Genomic DNA, 13,452 nt, shown 5'->3' on the forward strand with positions numbered 1-13,452 from the left:
CAGAAATACAAGATATCCGATTTTAGCATCAGTCCTCCAACTCAATTTCAATTAAAATTTTGCTCAGGAAAATTTGTCTCATTGTAAAAGATACTCAGGAACAGATAAAAACATTCATGAACACAGAGTAAAAAGTAACCATAGCTTAAATTGCGAAGATCTCATATCAGTGCCAAAGGAGGCAACTTCACACTTCAGCAGCTTGTTTTTCTATGACAAAATGGGGTGGGGGGGCCTTAAATACCAGAGATATGTGAAATGCTGGTTTAGGTTTTATGTTTTCTTTCAAGGCAGGAAACAGAAAGGTTGTGTGAGAAGCAGGCTGTGGGTAAATAACAGAATCTGTAAAAACTGCTGCCCGTTGTCATTTTGCCTTTTTGAGAAGTAACATATGGAAAGTGTCACCATCTGATTATCATAGGATGGTAGGACAACTACAGACTTGTAAATGCAAGGCTGTTTTCATTTTTGATGCAAACTGAAAAATTCTGAAGAGTCCAATTTAACACAGCATGGTCATAATTCTCTCTTTAGAGTTCTCTTTTTAGGAAACATATTTTCCCTTCTAAGAAAACATGCTTTCTAGGTCTTTGAAGATATTAAAATAGAAAAAATTAGACATTTATTGGCAGAGAAAAATGTTCTTCTGCAGAAATGAAGTTTATCTACAACATCTCAACCCGCGAAAATGTGAGGGGAAATAAAGAGAAATAAAAGCAAGCTTGTGCTGATTGAGGGAGGCTACCTAAGAGAAAGGTTTTTAGACACAAGGGTCCAAGAATATTAAATGAAACCAAGAACATTAAAATAATTGTACAAATGATAAGACAGATTCCCTGTATGGGAACACACAGAATTTCCCTCAGAATATTTATATGAGAAAAACTTAAAAACGGTTAGCTATCAGAAAGACACTGATAAGGAAATATTGTGAAATTAGTGAAGTGCTTAATACCACACTTGGGTCGTGGCAGTCTTTCTCTACAACTATCCAGAAAAATAATGGAACTAATATCAGATAAGATGGAAGACAAAATGATAGATATTGACATTGATTGTGAATAGTTTCCTAAAAAAATATGTCAAGGTTAAAAAACGTATCTGTCAAAGTTAAAAAGGAACATGGAAGCTTCTGTATAGAAATGAGTACACAAATGATAATCTTGACCTCAAAAAACAAAACTGCAAAGCAAACAATACCATAAAATATTAATATCTGAGTTACATCCAATTGGTGTCCTATCACAAGTGGTGTTCTCCAGGGCTCAGTGTTTGGGCCAGTCTGTTTAATTGATGGTCTGGACAAGCAGATCAAGTGAGACTAGCTCAATGTGTTAGTGCACAGTGCTAAAAATGCCAAGTTAGCAGTGAATGCCAATGGGCCATTCCCTTAAGAGCTAGACTCAGTGATCCTTGTAGGACCTTTCCAACTCAGAATATTCATGATTCTGTGTGAGTGCACCCTTAGGCAATTTGTGGGTGACACCAAGTTGCCTGGGAGTGTTGATCTGCTACAGGGTAGGAAAGCTCTGCAGAGGAATCTGGACAGGCTGGATCAATGGGCTAAGGCCAACTTGTACGAGGTTCGACAAAGTAAAGTGTCAAGTCCTGCCCTTGTGTCACAACAACCCCATGCAGAACTACAGCCTTGGGAAGAGTGGCTGGAAAGCTGCCCAGCAGAAAAGGACCGGGGGTTCTGGTCAACAGCAGCTGAACATGAGCCAGCAGTGTTCCAAGGTGGCCAAGAAGGCCAATGGCATCCTGGCTCGGATCAGAAATAGTGTGGCCAGCAGGACTAGGGTAGTGATTGTCCCCTTGTACTCAGCACTGGTGAGGCTGCACCTCAAATCCTGTGTTCAGTTTTGGGCCCTTCACTACAAGAAAGACACTAAGGTGATGAGGTGGGACCAGAAAAGGGCAACGAAGCTGGTGAAAGGTCTGGAGCACAAGTCTTATGAGGAGCAGCTGAGGGAGCTGAGGTTGTTTAGGCTAGAGAAAAGGAGGCTCTCTACAACTCCCTGAAAGGAGGTTGTAGCCAGGTGGAGGTTGGTCTCTTTTCCCAGATAACAAGTGACAGGACAAACGGAGAAGGCCTCAAGTTGTGCCAGGGGAGGTTTATGTTGGATATTAGGAAAAATTTTTTCACTGAAAGAGTGGTCAGGCATTGGAACAGGCTGCCCAGGGAAGTGGTTGAGTCACCATCCCTGGAGGTGTTTAAAAGGCATGTGGATGTGGCACTTGGGGCCATGGTTTAGTGGTGAATTTGGTAGTGCTGGGTTAACAGTCAGACTCACTGATGTTAAAGTTTTTTCAGCCTAAGTTATTCTGTGCTGCTATGATTCTGTGCTATGATTCTGTACAGTTTAAGTCAACATATTGAAGCATCATCCATTTCCGGATGACACACTTTTCTGCGTAGACAAACTTCACAGAGACTACTCCTCCAACCATCTCAGACCAGGAGAATTCCTGGAATAAGCTCTTGCTTTAAGTGTCTGACCATCCCTTCCACTGAAGGCAGAGACTTGTTCTTGCTTTGAGTCTGGGCATACGTTTAGATATTAAAACTACAAAAAACCTCTGAGTGTCACAACATACAACATGTACAGTCAAAGTGATTCAAATATGCCACAACAAGAGAAGAGGGAGAATGATTTTGTAATTCTACACAGGTGGTATAACTGAAGGTCCAGAAACTTCCTGAAAAACCAAAACACAGACCTTAGCACTGTATAGACTGTGTTTGTAGAAATGGTGGTGCAATAGTAAAAAGCTGATGATTACAGATGATAAAATGTAACCCATACTGCAAATATGGACATTTTGATGATAAAAAAAACCCTTGAGGATACTTCACCATGAATGCTGCCAAAGATAACAAATGTGAAATCCAAATAAGTCCAGAAAGCAGACTAAGAAAACCACTAATTTTAAACACATCTCTTTGTCTTTTATTGCTTATTCCTTTATCACAGTCAGTGGAATTTATTTATAGAAATGGTATGGCTTGCAATCACAGCTTTAACTGTGTATAGTCTTCGTAAAAGGACTAAAGCATCAGAAATGCATTTATTTTGTTTGCTTTGATTCGTAATATTATCATGAGTTGCTCAGCTGATTTCTGAAAACACAACAGCATCATCCTACAATAATGTTGTCATAATTTTACATGAAAAATGAAAGGAATTCTCAGCTATGTCTTTTTTCAAAAAAGGAGCATTTTCACAAGTAGTATTATTATGATCTACGATCACAGTCATCTGCAAACGTATTTCGTAGAAGTAGTGAGATCTGAAAAAATTAGGCAAGACTATCTTTCATCCTTTTGCCTGCTTTTTTATCTTTGCTTTTATCTTATTCTTTCGCAACATACTCTGGAAAAAAACCCAAATATTTTAGTCCTATTTTCTCAAGAAAAAAAAGAGGCTCACATGAATAAATGTTAATTTACGTGTGTATTGGTCTCTTCTTCTCATCAAAAACTTTTGAAGCTGGCTGCCCTCCAATCATCTTTAATCTGCTTTGATGTAACAAAATGGGACAAAGGCTACAGTTCAGTACAGCTGTCACAGTTCCAACAGTTTTAAGTTTACAGCAATATTCAAACCAGCAACATGTTTTCATCCCCATGCTCTGCAGAATGTTTTTTACTTTTCTCCTTGTTAGGTCCTTTCATCTTACAGTGCTGGCACCCATTTCCACATTAGGTCAAATGAAAAACTATTCAGCTTTGCACAGTTAAGAACAAAAGCCAAACTAAACACCTGCTAATAAGGGAACTGCTTTATGCTGAAGGCATAGTGCTCACTAGACACAGCTCAGCTTCAGAAGCTTTGCATGAAGCCTGCTCTAGTTTGCAGCAAGTATAGACTTGCTGCATCCATCTAAGGTTAGACTTGCTCATGGAATGTGGTTCACTGACTCATAAGTTTCAATAAAGAGTTTGTTTTTAATTGGACATGCTATATCAGTTTGCTGCATGCTCCTCTGAAGGAAATTTGCAAGCTGCCTGTATCAATCCAGAACTGTGTGAAGCAGCTGGTTTAAACATGCAGGCACTACAGAGATTGAAACCTCAAATTAGAGATTTAAGCCCACTGAGAGAAGAGCAACAGAAAAACATTCAGTCTGTAAAAAATAAACCCTCTGTCAGGTCTAACATGGCATCCACTGGACTATTGAGACAGAGAATGATAAAACTATCATGTTGCTTAGAGAGTATTACAACACAGAACATGGCTTCCTTCCTGTCTGTTACAGTACTGCAGTAAGGCATAAAAACTCATGGGTGAAACTTGCACAGAGCACATTTGTTCCCCAAATTGTAAGGTTATCACCAGTTGTGCTGCTTTTGAAACATCTGCATATTTCATACCATTAGCTATTACAGATGCAGCATGCTCTTCACAAAAGTCATTTCACAGTCCTCCATGGTAAGTAGCATCTTTTTAAATACAAAAGTTAAGACTGAGACTGCCATGGAAGTTTCCCAGCACTATCCTGCATTATTAACTTCTAAAACCTTACTGTTACCACTGCTCTTTTTACTTTAAGGTAGAGGAAAATGTCTGGGCCTGCAATAAGAGAAAGAAAATGTGGTTTGCTGGTTTGCTCTCAAACTTGCAAAGAGTCCATTTCAAAAACATTTACAAGAATGAGATATTCACTGAATCACTTGCCTTAGTCTGAATAACAAATGTGGTTTTCATGTAAACAGTGCTGTCACCAAAACAATGACAACGATCACACATCTGCCAGCATTTGTCACAAAACTGAATAAAACAGACCGAGTGTCCTTAGAAGGGGCTGTGATAACTGATGGTTTGATACCCTAAGCAAATGAGTTATCTGCATTGCAAATCCATTTCACAAAGGTGACCTGGTCAATCCCCATATGGAGAGCAGAAGCAGTATCAGCCTCTAAATTCACTCTGCTTCTTCGATCTGAGGAACAAAGTAGCAAAGTCACACACGCTAGATGGAGCCACTTAACCTCTTCCAGCCACAAAAGTAGCCAGAAAATTGGCCTTGAAGGGGACAGAAAGACGGTATGGAGAATAAAAGGACTATTACAAATAAAACCAAGTGCTTATGACAAATTGCTTACCTAGTTGGACAAGATATTGAATAGTTAGGAGTATCATATTCTCCACACTTAGAAGCTGACTGCTGGACAAACCCAAGAGATCCAAATCCTTGTTTTCCAGCTGTGGAATCTTGTAGCAATTCACCAGCAAGGGACTTACAACAATATCACCAACATTCCCATAGAAATAAGGTAAAGTGCCATAACCTATGAAAAAAAGAAACAAAAAAGCCCCCAGAAATTCACGAAATTTGCCACTGTATGAAATCTTGCACAGTGTTGCATTTCCGAACTTAATGTTGTCTGGCAAAACACATTGCATCAATGGCTGTTCTTGGCATTATAATTGCTTATAAAATAAATGAGATAGGCCAGGGATTCTTCGTTGTCTTTTACAACAAGTGATCACACAGATTGCAAGAACTAGCACTAACTGCGTGCCAGCAGGATAATAATTATTGTTATCTGAATACAGATGAGAATATTATCTATTTGGGTCTTATTCTGACCTTTAAATACAGATTCTCCATAATATAGTGTTCAAAGAAGAAAAATCAATGAAAGTAAAAGTACATTGATCTTAACATTATAAAAGCAGCATAAGTCACATTAGCATTGATTCAGCCACTGTGGTATTGCTGTGATTGATTTCACTTTTTTGCCATCTTTCCATTCTGTTTTCATAAGCAGGTTAAACAAACATCAACAACTAAACATGCTATTCTATAAGGTAGAGCACATGGGCACAGGCTAACTCATCTTTTCCTTCAAAATGTTTCTCATTTAAAAAAAAAATTTCCACAGAGATTTTGCCAAATCCATCCATTTGGGTACATCTGGTTCTGTACTATTAATAGGACACTGTTTTTCAGGGCCACTAACATTTAGCCTAACTGAGGACTTACTGGCAGCTCTCCAAGAGCCTAAGGGCTGCATTCAATTTGCACTTAAGCTGATGGCTGCAGTCACCCTCATCTTTAATAAGGAAATGTTTCTCTGAAAACCATTAGAGCGCCATGCTAGAGCTTTAAAATCGGCTTCCAGAAAACAACACTAAGCAAAACAAACCAGAAGTGTAACCCCATCCTTGACAAATTTACTAGAGTAGATGACCCAGTTAGTTCTCCAGGAATTGTGTGTATTAGAATTATCTGTGCAAGTGAGGACTTGGAGAACTTCTCCATTTCTTCAGCAATGCTAAATTTTTCCACAGACTGTATTGATAAGCATGTTCTGTTAACACTGAAGCTACTTTATACAACCATCTGTACTATACTGGACCTAGAAGAAATTTATAGTAAAAAAAAAAAAATCACTCATCAAAATTTTTTTGCATAGTATACCCATATAGTTGAGGTTAAAAGGAATATTGTCATTACAAATCATACTTTTAAAGTAAAACCAACGTCTTTCTAAGGGTTAAAAATGTACTTTATACAGCTAAAAGATTTTAAAAGCCTGAAGCCTGATCTGTTATCTCAATTGCTTACAAGAAGTATGGACTATAAATAACAAAAAGTTAGTATGATTTATTTCTGTTTAGTCAGTCCAAATCAATTTTCTAGTTCTCACGTAAAATCCTGGGACTTCAAGATCTGGACTATAAAAGCTGCAGGAAATATTTACTTGGTTTATAAGTTGTTTATACTGGAAAGCTATTTTCACTAGTTGGAAATATTTCTATTCTTGAATTTTAGAAAAATTTTATTTGTATAAAACCTTGATTTGGCCAGTGGTTCTGCACAGATTTGACCTAGTTGTGACCTGTTTGCAAATCAGGTCTCCAGAAATCACCTGACTCTCAGTTTCAAATGTTGAGTAACCAAAGAAAACTATCTGCGACAAACTGACTTTGCATTGTACTGAATGCCAGAACTAACAAAAAGGAATTTAAAAAGCCTCTTTCTCCTAAGGAGTGTGTATTAGCACAAAATGCAGCATCTCATCCACAGCGTAAGACTTACCTATCAGAATCACTGGTCTAACTCCTGAGTTATTCAGCAGGTTTTCAGGAACTATTACAGTCTCCCCTGCTGGGATGGGTTGAGGCTGTAAAATTCCAGTTAACATGGATTGAGGAACTGGGACTGACAAAAGAGGCTCTATAAAATAAAGAAAAGAGAAACTTCCATTACTAAAAGGCTCATACTGTGATTTGGCCGTATGAACAAATAAGAAAAAAATTACCACAAATCACTAACTGTAATAAAATTCAAATGGTCTCTGCATTTCCTGCTATAGTTTTAAGTAATTTAAATTAAGAGCCTATGTCCTCCTGTATCCCCATTCCTAAAATAAAACTTTTTCTGGCCTCTGTATTGTTGGTGAGAATGAGAGAGGAAAACACAAGTTTGAATATGCATCTTTAAACAAAGCCAAGTACTAAACCAAAAGGGCACCTCTAAGATGTAGGTCACCCCTTAATACTGCCTCTCAATACAGGGGAAGAAAATGCTCCAAATTCTGACCTGGAATATATGTAGATAAGGAAAGTAAAAACAAAATCTCAAAGCTGTCCTTAGATAGTTGCTACAAGAATAAAAATCAGGCTTTACTCACAAAAGAGCATGAGCAGCTTTCATAAGTAAAAAGAAACAAAGTGCAAGAATTTCATCATCTCTAATCAGGTTTCAAAGTAAGGCCTGCTTCACAAGTTTCTCAGGCTTCATTTGGTGGTTTTTTCAAACAATGCCATCAACAAAAAAGCATCAAAGGCAGAATGACTGAATGCATATGTTTTTCCAGGGGAATTTGTTTATCCAACAGAAAAAAAAGCACTACTAAAAACTCATGGAAAATGGAGTACACAACAGAGGTACAAGGTTAGAGGAGGCAAACTCAAGACAAACTCAAGGCAAAGGGGGAGATTGCCTTATATCATGTATTTGCAGCAGGTTTCTGAAGCTAGAAACTGATAAAAGCTATGATTTGAGGTGTTCGGGTAGACAGGGCTGCACTACCATGTAATCCTTCTTCCTATGATGAATATCTCTGAAAACAATTCCAAAATATCTCAAAGCCAAGCTCTACAAAGCATAGTTAAAAATACATTGGGCATGTTGGCTCTTTTATTTCCTTGGATATTTATTATCTCACTCTATAGAGGTAAGAATAAGTAACTTATTAATCCCTTTTACGAAGTGTGCTGAATCTCACAACCGGAGAAGAGGAGGCTCAGGGGAGACTTCATCACTCTCTACAACTACCTGAAAGGAGGTTGTAGCCAGGTGGGGATTGGTCTCTTTTCCCAGGCAACTATCAGCAAGACAAGAGGGCCTGGTCTCAAGTTGTGCCAGGGGAGGTTTAGGTTAGATATCGGAAAGAATTTCTTTACAGAGAGGGTGATCAGACATTGGAATGGGCTGCCCAGGGAAATGGTGGATTCTCCGTCCCCGGAGATTTTTAGAAAGAGACTGGATGTGGCACTTAGTGCCATGGTCTAGTAACCGCAGCAGTAGTGGATCAAGGGTTGGACTTGATAATCTCGAAGGTCCCTTCCAACCCAGCTGATTCTATGATTCTATGAACTGAAAAGTATTCAAATAATGAACAGTTTTCTTAACAATTATGTATAAAGAGGTACCAACATGGATATTAGTGAGTACCTGTAATTAATTCTATTTCATGTAATGATGTTATATACCCCTCCTAGAGCTTTTCCATGCACAACAAACATTTGGTTTCACTTTGTGCTTTTAAATGAAGATGACCTAGTGGACATCAGTGTCCTTTGTTAGGCCAAAATTATATAAAGCTGTTTTTCCTGTGCAGAAACAGAGTGTACAGTTTCTGTAGCATGCCACACCAGACTGAGACATAACATTCAAGGTGAAGGCTAATGAAAATCCTTGAAATGTATTCATATATCCATACACCTGCACAGTTTTAGAACAACTGAATTACAGTTGGGGAACTTTGGATTTCTTTTTAGCCTTGGATTTTAATAATATTATTTGCATCTTCCTTTCCTCTCTCTCCCCCAGTAGTTTTACTTTCCCTGTGTCCCATCTTAGATTACAATAACAAGGACCAGGCAACATGTGTGCTTTTCTGGGGCATCTGAAAATCTCTCCATCGTGCCCTTAACTACTTCAACAAGTTCAGTTATGTTTGCTGTGCAACACTTGAAACGCAGCAGAGTGTTACTTGTCTGGCTGAGAACACATTTTAACAAATGACATCTGAGTATTATTCAAGTTTTACCTGTTCTCGTTGAAGGTCGAATTGTAGGAACAGGTACTGCTAAACCAGGAGGTGGGACTGGGGACCCAGGAGACCAGCCCCGGTGACGTTTCTTTGGTGGTCCAGTACTGGACATTGATGCTGGAAGGAAAGCAAAAATTTAAACTAAACCCCACCCTCCCAAATGACTGAATTTCAGTCCACATTGCCATTTCACGTTGGTGTTGAGTTGGAGTCACATCACAGACCACCAGAGGTTCATACCTAGATTTACACAAAGCCAGACTATGATGTGAAAATTATCGTTACCTGTGTTAAAAATTCCAGCATTATCATTAATGGTCATGCCAAAAAGCAAATGGATCTGTAAAGACTGAATGGTAGGAACAGCTATGACGGGAAGAACAACAAAATCACAAATTTCAGGCTCAACATCCAATGCAGCTTAGAATAAAAGAACAGAGAGGTTTTCTTTACCTTGGTCTCCAGCTGCACAGCCAGGACTTGGAGATGTCGAGTGAGGCATTGGCCGGGAGACTGTAGAATTCAGTGCGTTATTTCTTCCTCCATTAGCGTTTCCATTAGCAACATCAGTGGCACGCAATGAAAGAGGAGCTGAGTATAATAAAATACAGAGAGTGTATGGCTTGAGACACTCTTGAAAGCAAACAAAATAATACAGCCACATGCAGACACAAAAGAACAGGGCACGATGCATGACTGAAAGAAACATACTCCGGGGAAAGCAGGAAGCGCGCTTGGCAGAGAAACATTTGGGGGCAGGCTGAAAAATCCTAGCCCTGAAACAGGGTGTGCAGATTTCTCGGTGAGGAGGATAGGTGGGGAAAATAAAAAATCCAAAACAAATCCCACCAAAATTAAATAGGACATTACACGCACAAAAAATTATCGGGAAGTTCATGATACATTTCTTTTAGACACTGAAAATTTAAAAAAATACATACACATAATGAGTTTGTAAAGATTTTTAAGCCACTTTGGTGTACCTTTTTTCCCGTCATCCACATGGAGTGTGTTACATAACAGGGCTCTCATCTGATGCTTTAGCAAAGGAGAGTGTGCAGGGAAGACAGGACGGTTTGCCATAAAGTATACATGGTCTGAGCATCGCTGAGGCAAACCATGCTTAATTTTGCTACCTCTGCCTAAGACAATCCTCCAGTCCCAGCAAGGACTGGCAAGACCCTCTACATCCAGTCCTTGAAATGAAACTATAACAGTGGAGGATCACAAGAAGTTACCTTCTCTCATGTGAGCTCCTTCTCACTCTTTTTCAGAACCTACTTTTTGCAGAAGAAAAAAATGGAATAAACTGCATAGAGCAGGCATGGACCCCCTTGCTGTTATCTGCCAGTTCCACAAGGATTTAGCTCCCAAGAGCATATTCCAGGAGCAACATCAGGAGACGATGTAGCAGCTTGCTGATGTCAGCTGCAGCAGGAAGTGTTAGAGATGTGGGTATTTGGCTTAAAACAATGCCACATGGAACTCTCCAGCTGCCAACATCCAAATAAATTTGGGCACAAGATTCTCAGGTTGCCAATTGCAAAACATGAATAACCTCACTTGCCCATTGTAGCTCCCATTTGTACTCTGAGTCAACAATTCAGTATGGACAGATATGGGGGACCTGGCTCAGAAGTGGTTGAAATGGTGGGAAGAAATTTCAGCACAAAATAAATTCACTTACATAGATATGGAGGGGAAAAGGGTATTTTACACAAAGAATGATTCATTAGATACAACATAATATTATGCACCATAACAATGTATATTGTATTAAATAGCAGATGTAATACATCATGTATAAAATGTAATGCTCATGTGCATATACAAACCAAATAAATTGATATATATTCTTATTTAAGTATACTGACCTGTGATGATTTTTTTTGTTTCATTGCTTAAAGGGCTAACCAGTTAAAGTAAAAAACAATCAGAATATCACAACAGTATCAGCGAGGGATTTAGTTGCCACAGTTGAATGTTCTAATTCATTAAACACAAAATACAGAAATAAGTAATTAAAACAGCAGAGATATTAAAACTCCTCTAAATGAGATTAAATTCCACTAAATGTATGTTGAAAAACTACAGTTGTTAGAAATGCACAAGTACACACAGCTCTCAATTACTAAGGCAAGAATCAGTGGGATATCCAGAGGTAAAATTTATGCTCTCTTACATGTCTTAGGAAGCACAAAGAGGGATATCACATGCATCCTTACCAGAATGACAAATCTGAAAGCCAAGGTGTGGCTCAAGTTTGGGGACAGTAATAACTGCAAAAATGTCTGTGCCAAAGACTGCAAGATATGAGAGTTCTGGAGGATGCTAGTGAATGTTTTCCCTTCTCTTTTCCACCAAAAAGATGACACTCTCCTTTCTTGACTGTTAAGCTGATAATTCCCTTGTCTTTCTCTGTGGAAAGCAAAGCCATACCTGCAGTAAATGTCTTTCCTACAAGCTGAACTGACAGAGCTAGAGGCTTCACAATGTTCTTGTTTCGGGATTGGTCTTGCGTTCCACTTAAGTTAACAGCAGAAGATGATTTTGCTGGACTGAATACTGAAGAATCTGAGAATAGAAGTTGTTCAATTAATTATGAAAAATTATACACACACATATATATAAAATTTATTATATACACATGAGCAGTCATATGCATTTATCTAAACGCGTCTCTGCATGTAATGCAAACAACTTTTTTGCACTCCTAAGAAATTACTATGTATTGCTGTCTTTTAGGAGTTGTAACAAACATTTAGCTGGGTGTTTATATAGAATCTTATAATCTACTGAATCCATGATTGATCTCTTCCACAATATTTTTCATTCATTTTGCTCCTCAAAATAACCTTGTGGGATAGGCAAGTAAACACATTTATCCCATGTTTCACATGAGAAAGCTAAGACAAAGAGCTTATGTAACTTGCCACCAGCAAGCATAGAGAAAAAGCACTGGAATAAGTTGCCCTAAAGAGGTTATGGAATCCTCATCACCTGATATTTTCAAGAACAAGCTACTGCATCTGTCAGACATAGCTGAGCTTGACATGGGGCAGAAAAAACCAGATCCAAAACCACAGCCTCCTTAAAGCATTACTGTCTATAAAGCTATGAAAAGTGTATGCCCATTTATAAATCTGGCTAAAAATGAAGGTATCTGAGCCCAAACACTTTGCATGAATTAACAAATGACAACTCCATAGAGCACTTTACCAAGGCTAAAAATTATAAACCTTATTTTATAGAAGGATAAACTGAAGAACAAACAAATTTTAATACTTGTGCAGTATAAACCCATAAATCAGAACTGATTCCAAACCTCTCCGCATGCAGGCCACTACTTTAACATTAAGCATTTCATATTCACAATTTACTTCAAGAAAATTTTGACATTCAGATGCTGATACAGTGACAAATCCAAATTTTTATAACTGGAGCTAAAGAATATTAACTCAGGATCTGTCCAGAAAGTAGTTTGCAACAAGTGGGCAACATAGGCTAAGTTCACCTACAGAAGTCCCACTAAAACAGCCAGCTAAAGAAAACAGAAGACAAAGGGCAACTTGATCTGCCAAATACATTCAACCTCAGGCCATACACCATTTGGGGAAGGAAGGTGGGGAGGAAGGTCTGCTTTGCCAGACAGAGTAACTGAGATGAGGAACAAACACAGAAGCCTCTGCTGCTGCTCCACCACCAGAAAATCTTGTCCATGTTCACAGGAAATATGCCGAGTGGCTAACAAAATAGACCACCGGGTCAGGAGATTTGGAGGAAAACACTGGTCTGCCATTAAATATGAGGTAGCTCATATGTAGTGTTAAAGTCGTGGGGTTTTTTCCTATCTCTGGTTCTAATATGTTTTCTTGAAACTTTATCTGTGAGTGCAGATGTGGCTGGTACATGTTTAAACATCACACCGGTACCTAAACAGGACTTGTAGTCCCACCAGCTATTAAAATTCTTCATCTTGCTGCTGTAAAACCTTGTTTCTAGTTGCTTGACACTCTTTTAACACCTGAATTGAAGTTTTCCCTCTCACGTGTCTGCCTAAAACTGAATTTTTGTTCCTGTGTGCCCATAACTGTCTACCACAGGTATCTTCTAGAACTGTTCACTTACAAGGGCAGAAACCAGAAATATTTACACAATTT

At 38.6% G+C, this 13,452-nt stretch overlaps 1 protein-coding gene across 10 annotated transcripts in view; it reads right to left on the reverse strand.

Annotated features, from left to right (window-relative positions):
- Positions 1 to 13,452, reverse strand: part of GREB1L (GREB1 like retinoic acid receptor coactivator) — a 138,347-nt gene that overhangs the window by 34,484 nt on the left and 90,411 nt on the right. For all 10 annotated transcript variants that reach the window (XM_032708528.1, XM_032708562.1, XM_032708544.1 and 7 more), the window contains 5 exons: positions 11,732 to 11,866; positions 9,746 to 9,883; positions 9,290 to 9,409; positions 7,051 to 7,188; positions 5,108 to 5,293 (listed from right to left, as the gene is read on the reverse strand). In XM_032708528.1, coding sequence (XP_032564419.1) covers positions 5,108 to 5,293; positions 7,051 to 7,188; positions 9,290 to 9,409; positions 9,746 to 9,883; positions 11,732 to 11,866 — 717 coding nt within the window. The remainder of the gene's footprint in view (positions 1 to 5,107; positions 5,294 to 7,050; positions 7,189 to 9,289; positions 9,410 to 9,745; positions 9,884 to 11,731; positions 11,867 to 13,452) is intronic.

This window comes from Chiroxiphia lanceolata, chromosome 1 (genome assembly GCF_009829145.1).
Source record: "Chiroxiphia lanceolata isolate bChiLan1 chromosome 1, bChiLan1.pri, whole genome shotgun sequence".
In the NCBI taxonomy this organism is placed as follows: Eukaryota; Metazoa; Chordata; class Aves; order Passeriformes; family Pipridae; genus Chiroxiphia; species Chiroxiphia lanceolata.